This window comes from Littorina saxatilis, linkage group LG15, assembly GCF_037325665.1.
Source record: "Littorina saxatilis isolate snail1 linkage group LG15, US_GU_Lsax_2.0, whole genome shotgun sequence".
Taxonomy (NCBI): Eukaryota; Metazoa; Mollusca; class Gastropoda; order Littorinimorpha; family Littorinidae; genus Littorina; species Littorina saxatilis.
In genome coordinates this window covers 32,646,881-32,656,740 of record NC_090259.1, presented here as the reverse complement: position 1 = coordinate 32,656,740, position 9,860 = coordinate 32,646,881, and the positions used below count along the sequence as shown (strand labels likewise).

The 9,860-nt window shown below is 41.1% G+C and overlaps 1 protein-coding gene across 1 annotated transcript in view; it reads left to right on the top strand.

Annotated features, from left to right (window-relative positions):
• The window catches only part of LOC138949101 (WSCD family member GA21586-like), a 19,320-nt gene extending 11,877 nt beyond the window's left edge, over positions 1 to 7,443 (top strand). The window contains exons 4-5 of the mRNA XM_070320850.1: positions 2,478 to 2,611; positions 4,266 to 7,443. Of these exons, the coding sequence (XP_070176951.1) occupies positions 2,478 to 2,611; positions 4,266 to 4,538 (407 nt within the window). The 3' untranslated portion in view covers positions 4,539 to 7,443. The remainder of the gene's footprint in view (positions 1 to 2,477; positions 2,612 to 4,265) is intronic.
• The last annotated feature ends 2,417 nt before the right edge of the window (positions 7,444 to 9,860 follow it).

The following is a 9,860-nucleotide window of genomic DNA, read 5'->3' as shown; positions in this document are numbered from 1 at the left end:
TGTGTGTGTGTGTGTGTGTGTGTCTGTCTGTGCGTGTGTGTGTGTAGAGCGATTCAGACCAAACTACTGGACCGATCTTTATGAAATTTGACATGAGAGTTCCTGGGAATGATATCCCGGACTTTTTTTCTTTTTTTCGATAAATACCTTTGATGACGTCATATCCGGCTTTTTGTAAAAGTTGAGGCGGCACTGTCACACCCTCATTTTTTAATCAAATTGATTGACATTTTGGCCAAGCAATCTTCGACGAAGGCCGGACTTCGGTATTGCATTTCAGCTTGGTGGCTTAAAAATTCATTAATGACTTTGGTCATTAAAAATCTGAAAATTGTAAAAAAAATTATTTGTTTTTAAAACGATACAAATTTACGTTTATCTTATTCTTCAGCATTTTCTGATTCCAAAAACATATAAATATGTTATATTCGGATTAAAAACAAGCTCTGAAAATTAAAAATTTGAAAATTATTATTAAAATAAAATTTCCGAAATCGATTTAAAAACAATTTCTTCTTATTTCTTGTGGGTTCCTGATTCCAAAAACATATAGATATGATATGTTTGGATTAAAAACACGCTCAGAAAGTTAAAAAGAATAGAGATAAAGAAAAGCGTGCTATCCTTCTCAGCGCAACTACTACCCCGCTCTTCTTGTCAATTTCACTGCCTTTGCATCGAGCGGTGGACTGACGATGCTACGAGTATCACGCTCTTGCTGTAAAAATGCAGTGAGTTCAGTTTCATTCTGTTAGTTCGACAGCTTGACTAAATGTTGTAATTTCGCCTTACGCGACTTGTTTATAGTTCAAGATGATGGGTTCGAATGTTCGAATGTTAAAATCCAACGCCGGGTTTCAACTGCGACCACCCCTCCACTTTGACAGATGCCAAAAATCAACATCTTGGAAGCTTGCTGTGCAGAGTGGAAATTTGTCAATGAATTAATTTCTTAAAAGCCACAAGACTGACTGGTATCAATCTGAGACATCAATTCATCCACAAATTCAAACTATGCACACGAAGCAGTGTAGAATTCAAACTATGCACACGAAGCAGTGTTGAATTCAAACTATGCACACGAAGCAGTGTTGAATTCAAACTATGCACACGAAGCAGTGTTGAATTCAAACTATGCACACGAAGCAGTGTTGAATTCAAACTGTGCACACGAAGCAGTGTTGAATTCAAACTATGCACACGAAGCAGTGTTGAATTCAAACTATGCACACGAAGCAGTGTTGAATTCAAACTATGCACACGAAGCAGTGTTGAATTCAAACTATGCACACGAAGCAGTGTTGAATTAAAGGGTGTTGATTGGATACATGTGTCTAGGTGGAGGGGTGGTCACTCACACACACACACACTCACAAACACACACACACTCACACACACACACATACACACACATACATACACACACAAACACACACACACACATACATACACACACACACCCACCCACCCACACACACACACACAATCACACACACACACACACACACACACACATACACACACACCACTACCACCACCACCACCACCACCACCACTCTCGTCTCAATTACCCGTCTATGTTAAAGGTCCTTGTCTACATTTTTATACTGAAATCGCCATTTGACCATTGAAATGCAGAGTCTATTATCTACAAATATCAACAATACACCCCCTTTCGATGAGGAAAGACGAAGCCAGTGTAGCCGTTTAAAAATTCATTGTAGTACAGTATTCCAGCGTAGTACTCATAGTAGGATATCCATATTTGGAAAATGCCAAGCGCAAAACTCCTCTCAAACCCCGTGCGTTAAAAAAAAAAAAAAAAGCGTGGACAGCGCTCCAGTGTCAAACTGTTGCTGCAGTTGTTTGGGTGTGGCTATAAGCATAGTGACATGAATTTGATTAGTCAGTATTTTTAGGCAAAGCACATGTTCTCAGCAAACAGAAAACAAAATATTGGAAGCGTGAGTCACGCTACCCAAAAATAAAATCTTTTTTTACATAATTATATTTTTTTTCTATAACTTTTTTTTTCCCCATGGTTCATTCATCATTTGACATCATTTTGTATCGAAATCTAACCATAAGATTATTGAAAAAAAGCAAAAATGTAGACGACCACCTTTAAAACATTTAATCAAAATTTGACTGAATGTAAAAACGATAACACACACACATACGCGCACACACACACACACACACACCCACCACCACCACCACCACCACCAACGTCTCAATTACCCGTCACTTTAAAACATTTAGTCAAAACTTGACAAAATGTAAAAATGATAACACACACACACACACACACACACACACACACACACACACACACAACCAAACAGACAGATAGATCGACAGACGCACACACACACAGTCACACACAAACGTTAACACACACACACACACACGCACACACCCACCCCCCTCCCCCACACTTAACAATGGTTATTTAACTGTTGTGACCTATATTTCAGACTGGAACGACTTCTGCAAGGAGTACGCGTTACGCTGGACAAAGTTTCACTCTCTTTGGCTCAACTTCAAAGGCCCGCTGCTCATCATCAACTTTGACGATCTCACTCACTCCTTGGAAAAAGAAGTCCACAGGGTAAGTCCTTTCTGTAAAAGATCCAGTGCCTAAGTCACAGCATGGAGAGCAAAGATTTGTCGTCACGTTTTGTCGCAGATTACGATATAAACAGCCAGCTATAGGAGCTTCCCACAACTATCTCACTTATGCCTACACATACCTATACTATAGTGTTGCCAGCCAAACGAAACTTCATGCGGTTTGTCAGTTCGCATCTCCCGCCAAATAGTAATTAACATTTCATTTGAACACGTTCTGAGGCTAAAGAATGTATGCGGTATTCAAAAGTTGACCCGCATACAATCTTTTACAATTTGTTTACGTTTATCAAACACAATGTCTTGACATAAAGTACTCAAAACAGAAAGAATTCTCCCTCTCGCCGAGACCAATAGACTTCTATGATTGTAGGCTTTTGACGTAACTAGTTCACGTGCGGGACTTGCTGTGAGCCTGGCCGAGGGCGACTAATAGACCGGGCGGTGGCAGTACAAAATTAATTCGTAAACAATTTGCAGTTTTTGACTCCTAGCTTACATGAAAGTGAATGAAACTTGGTATTTTTTTCAAACGGATAGCTGTCTGTGGCATGACTGAAAGCTCTAGGTCGCGGAGTTGACCGGTCCTGTAACTTTAACCTACATAGAGAATACTACTTAGCTTGTTGTGTAATATCAGATTTACACGAGTTTTTTTTAGTTTTAATACTGAAATGCGAGCAAAAGCGAGCTTTTCAATATTTGAAAAAGCATAGAGTGCAAATCTGGTATTTCACAGCAATCCATGTAATATTCTGTTTATCCTACATACAATATTTGTGTGCTTTTTACTTCAAACGGTCGCGTTTTAAATCGTCCAAATACTTAAAGACGCGTCATATGGGACATCAATCTCTTCCAAATCCTCGTGAAATCGTTGACGTCAAAGCAAAAATTCCTCACAGTGACTCTAGAAAGTATAGTGTGACCTGTAATTTCTCAAAATGCTTTCAGATGGAACAGCAAGCGCAAAGGTGTTTCCAGAATGACGTTTGTTCGGTGACGTTGTGAATCCTTTTTAGTGCAAAATTAGGTCCCGACCAGACTAGTTTGACACTCCTCATTTACATGGCTTTAGTTATGACATGGATGGTCTCTGTCGCGTATGTAGCTAGGATACATAAATATACTAACCTGACCACATATGTCTATCGACCTGCTAACTACCTGTGTGCCTAACTTACTTTTGTGTGTGTGTGTGTGTGTGTGTGTGTGTGTGTGTGTGTGTGTTTGTTTGTTTGTTTGTTTGTTTATTTGTTGCTTAACGTCCAGCCGACTATGCAGAGCCATATCAGGACGAGGAAGGGTGGGATGAAGGGGGCCACTTGTCAAGCGATTCCTGTTTACAAATGCACTAACCCATTACTGTGTGTGTGTGTGTGTGTGTGTGTGTGTGTGTGTGTGAGTGTGTGTGTGTGTGTGTTCATGCGTGCGTGCGTGCGTCTGTGCGTTCGTGTGTGTCTGCGAGTGTGTTTGTGTCAGTGCACGCGTGCGTGCTTGCGGCGTATGTCATTTCCTTCTCTAATTGTCTTGTTCGCTCACTCACTTCACTGATTCAAGTACTGATTAGTTACAACTTTTGTAAGTGGTCGTTTATAATTCTGCATCCATTCATTTCTTAATTGGTGTTCCAGATCTCAAGATTCATCGCACATCCATCCCTGCATTTAGATATCGCCTGCGCTCTGGCGGATTCAAGGGGCGGGGCGAAGAGAAAGGTTGCACCTTTTGACAAGAGTGAGGCTTTCTCGGTGGAGCAGATTGAACATGTCAACAAGAACATCCGCGCAGTGCAAGCAATACTGAGGAAAAAATTCACAGAGGTCGCGGCAGCCATCTCGGTTTGGCAGCGGAATGCCACCGGAACTGAGCAAACTTGGTTAAAACTGCTGAAAGTTATATCGTAGTGATAGGCGCAATATGAACCGATTTCGGACCACATTTACACGGTGATTAAAACTGCTAAAAAGTTATATCGTAGTGACAGCAATATGAACCGATTTCGGATCACATTTACACGGTGGTTAAAACTGCTAAAAAGTTATATCGTAGTGACAGCAATATGAACCGATTTCGGACCACATTTACACGGTGGTTAAAACTGCTAAAAGTTATATCATAGTGATAGCAATATGACCGATTTCGGACCACATTTACACGGTGGTTAAAACTGCTAAAAGTTATATCGTAGTGATAGCAATATGAACCGAGTTCGGACCACATTTACACGGTGGTTAAAACTGCTAAAAGTTATATCGTAGTGATAGCAATATGAACCGATTTCGGACCACATTTACACGGTGGTTAAAACTGCTAAAAGTTATATCAAATCAAATCAAATCAAATTTTATTTTTCGAGGGTTGTGGCATAAGCAATACAACGAGCTTTTTATATCGTAGTGATAGCAATATGAACCGATTTCGGACCACATTTACACGGTGGTCAAAGCAACATTCATTCAATGTTGGCTTCGTAAATTGTTAATTCCATGACGATGTAAGTACCAAAACACACCCTGTTAGCTATGGTACTGGAGTTCTGGTCCTTGATCCTTTTCTAAACTTCCGGTGCGGCACGACGCGGTAAATTTTCTGCTTTTTTCTCAAAGTATACTCTGTTTTACACCCTGTAAGCCTTCGATGCAGTTGTAGACATATGTCAGGTAATACCTCACCAAGTTGTATGGTGTATGAGGCTGTCGTTGTGGCACAAACTTGCAATGAAATCTTCGATCGGGAGGTAACGTCCCAGGTCTTCTTAGATTTGATGTGGTAATGTCCTTGATGTTTACCTTTCGGGAGCATTATCGTCCGTTTTCTATACATATTTTACAGTCTAACACATTCACGCATTAAGTCAGCTGCTCTTCCCACCTTTCTTATCAACAGAAGGTCCATGCTCCGTGCTCAGACGTCAGTAGTCACTCCATTCATTGTCCTATGTATTCATGGGTAACGTCCTTGTCTTTTTCGCCAAGCAAGGCACAAAAGATAACGTCTTTGTTCACTTTTTGAAAGAACAATTGCAACACTGTTTTGGCCAGTTTACAGTTGATACATGTGTTCTAAAATCTCTCAAGCGTTGAATTGCTTCTAGGGGTACTACAAGTGTTTCCTCAAGTCTACTAACGTGTTTTGGGGTGTTTTCGCATTTCATCATGAAGCCAACAGTTCAAAGGGTGGCATTCCAACTGAATACCCCTTCCCCTACAATACACAATAGCATGAGTATTTCTCTGTTATGAATTCGTTGTTCCTTGTTTCAGCTGATGGACTTCAGGTGTTATCACTGTGAAGCTAAATTTGACTCACTCCGCGCCACTAAAGAGCACCTTGAGTCAACGCATTCTGACAAACCACTCAAGTTCCGTCAGTTAACAATTGATCATGCTACATTACTTCAAGCAGCAAACAAAAGACAAAAGAAAACGAAATGATTTTGGCGTTTAAAAGGTGAACAGTATCTCTGAGCTTTACATCCAGGCGTGAAAGGAATTAAGTTACATGCCGGGACACGACTTCGAGTGACGGAACAGGCCCGACCGATACTTGTAGTGTTTTGGGCAAGTAAGACAGCGGAACATGCCCTTTGCGTCGTGGATGTGCCTGTGCTGTGCAAGCAAATCCTTGGTGGCAAAGGTTTTGTCACAGTCGACGCACATAAAGGAGGGTGGAACGTTTGCCCCTTTGCAAGACTTCTGGTGCCTTCTCATGCAATGTAGGCTTTGGAAAACCCTCTCGCAAGTTTGACAGTTGTGTGGTGCTTTATTGTCATGCCAATTGAGATGGGAATCCAGGTAAGTCTTTTCCATAAACCCCTTGCCACACACCTTGCAGAGGTATCTTGCACCTTTTCCAGCGCTGTGTACCAGTCTGGCGTGCTCATGCATGTGACTGGATGTTTTGAAGGTTTTGCCACAGGTGACACACAGCCGCGGGAGCTTTTTGTGAGGGGTGGAAGTGTGGGTCGGGTTTCCCGGATCCACAGGCGTCGGATCCACAGATGGACCAGGTGCAGTTGCTTCCACCACGACCTCCGAAACGTTTAAGACACTGCCATCTAGCGTTTCCACAGACAAATCCGCCATCTGAAACAAGCATCACCTCGCACACCATTAACATTTTGTTTGAATCAAACAAATGTAGGCTCAATCCCCCCTCCTAGTCTGCAAAAACAATGCACAAAATTTTCATTGTTTTCTCTACTTTATCTTTTTTTCAACTGACATCATGTGCATATCGCTGTTGGGAATTTAGAACAGATCAATCAACTGTAAACTGGCCAAAACAGTAATGCAATTGTTCTTGCCAAAAATGAACAAGGACGTTATCTTTTGTGCCTTGCTTGGCGAAAAAGACAAGGACGTTACCCATGAATACATAGGACAATGAATGGAGTGACTACTGACGTCTGAGCACGGAGCATGGACCTTCTGTTGATAAGAAAGGTGGGAAGAGCAGCTGACTTAATGCGTGAATGTGTTAGACTGTAAAATATGTATAGAAAACGGACGATAATGCTCCCGAAAGGTAAACATCAAGGACATTACCACATCAAATCTAAGAAGACCTGGGACGTTACCTCCCGATCGAAGATTTCATTGCAAGTTTGTGCCACAACGACAGCCTCAGACACCATACAACTTGGTGAGGTATTACCTGACATATGTCTACAACTGCATCGAAGGCTTACAGGGTGTAAAACAGAGTATACTTTGAGAAAAAAGCAGAAAACTTATCGCGTCGTGCCGCACCGGAAGTTTAGAAAAGGATCAAGGACCAGAACTCCAGTACCATAGCTAACAGGGTGTGCAAAAGCTGAGGTGCGGACTAAGAGGGAGAAGGCGGGATCTAACCCCCCCCCCCCCCCCCGCTCATAAGGGAAAAAGGGATTTGTGCAACTGACATGTGTTTATGGAGAACAGCGACTACAGCAATAATTTGTCTTTTCTCCATAAGCAGTTTTCTTTTTAAAGTTTACAGAGTAAGAAAGAAGCGAGGGTTTAGGAAGCAGAATATATTATCCAGGTCAGTCTTGAGACTGTGGAGTTAACATGCACTATTTAAAATCGGAATTATTCTTTCTTTTTAGTAAGGGGTTTGGTCCCAGTAAAGTCCAGTCCCTCCCATTGTTCTAGCATTGGGGGTTTAATCGGTAAAATATCCCTTGTGCTCCCGCTGTGGGGGTTGATTGCCCCGGCACTGACCAGAACTGGCTATTCTACTCATGCTAGAGTCTTGGTGGGGGATGGAGGGGCCAGCCTGCGACGCCTCCCCTAACCTTTCCCCAACACCCTTTATGGCCTGCCGTGCCCTAACCTTGCCACCCCCATTTGTTTTGTCTGCAACGTAGTTCTCTCCCCCCCCCCCCCCCCCCGCAACGTTATGTATAAACGAATTTAGCCATAATTTGGGAATTTTGATTTTTGAGACATGAAATCCATATTTGTAAAAAAATAAAAATAAAAAAATTCTTAACGGAATGAGTTTATATTGGTGAAACAGCCTGCATGCGCATTTCTTTCTTGTTCTTATATTTTTGCTTTTTCATGGATCCCCTTGGGGTTTCTTGAAATCAAATTTGCCTCGCCAAATTGCCGTCGGTACTTTGAATGCCTTTTCTCTACCCAAATTTCATAAAGATCGGTCCAGTAGTTTAGTATGAATCGCTCTACACACACACACGCACAGACAGACAGACAGACACACACACACACCACGATTCCCCCTCTATGTTTAAACATTTAGTCAACAAGAAAAAAACAGGTCACGTGAAGCGATATAAAAATATTGAGTGAATCTGTAGGCATCAAACTAAAAAAATCAACTCCAAAAACCAGTCATCGGCGAGAATATATTCAGCTAGTCTCGGTTAACCATAACCGAAGACCGAGACGGGTCACGCTCGTCTCCGCAAAGCATGTGAACATTATACTCAACGTATTTTCTTTAATTATGAGAACGTTTTTATAGTATATATAACATATCTATATATTTTTGAATTCAAGGGAAGATGAGTAAATTACTATGCAGTGATTTTTAAATCCGTTACTGAAAATTAGGTTTTGAGGACAACTTTAATGAGCAAAATAATCAACTAATTTTTAAGCTTCCGAGCTGAAATGCAATCCCAAATTCCAGACTGAGTCAGAGATTGCTTGACAAAAATTTCAATCAATTTGGTTGATAAATGAGGACGTGACAGCCTCAACTATCACGAAAATCCGGATATAATGTCATCAAAAACATTTATTGAAAAAAAGAAAAAACTGTCAGGGGATATCATACATAGGAACTCTCATGTCAAGTTTCATGAAAATAAGTCCAGCAGTTTTCTCTGAATCGCTCTACACATATACCCAGACACACACACACGCACAAAGACACACACACACACATACATACACCACGACCCTCGTCTCGATTCCCTGTCCATGTTAAAACATTTAGTCAAAACTAAATGTAACAAGAGGCGAAGCCTTCGAGGCTCACGTAAGAAATCGACAAACAGTAACACAAACTCAATCACTCCGTCACACATACACACACACACACACACACACACACACACACACACACACACACACACACACACACACACACAGTAAGCATAGGTGAAACTGTGCAAGAAAGCGAGACACTAGATCTAGATCTGTCTGTCTGCATGTAGCCTACTTACAGGGACACGACTGCCAACTAGTCTCGGCCCGCTCAAAATAAAAAATAACAATGACCGAGACTTTCAGTAATTCCTTCGCGTGACGTCTAACCCTCTTACGCCATAATGTGACATCTTCAAATGACGAAATGTTAAAGTTTCTACCACAGACATACACACGCACAAACAAACACACACACACACACGCACAAACGCACAGACAGACAAAGTTACGATCGCATAGGCTACACTTACATGAGCCAAAAAGCAGTCTTTGCAGGAAGTTGCACTGTATTCAGGAACAATTAACAGTTAGGTACATCATTTGGTCTGTCCAAAAGGGCACATTTTCATTATCACCTCATTATTTCATACTTTTGAGTAAAAAACATTACTGTCATTAAAATTAAAGAAAAATACGCATTAACTATTTAAGATACAAATATAGTTACATCTAAAACCAATGATATGGTACAGAAAAGACAAACACTTTATACAAATGTCAGGTAGGAACATGCAAGTAATTTGAAAAATGCATTTTTGATTCCAGCTGTACAGAAACCATCTATAT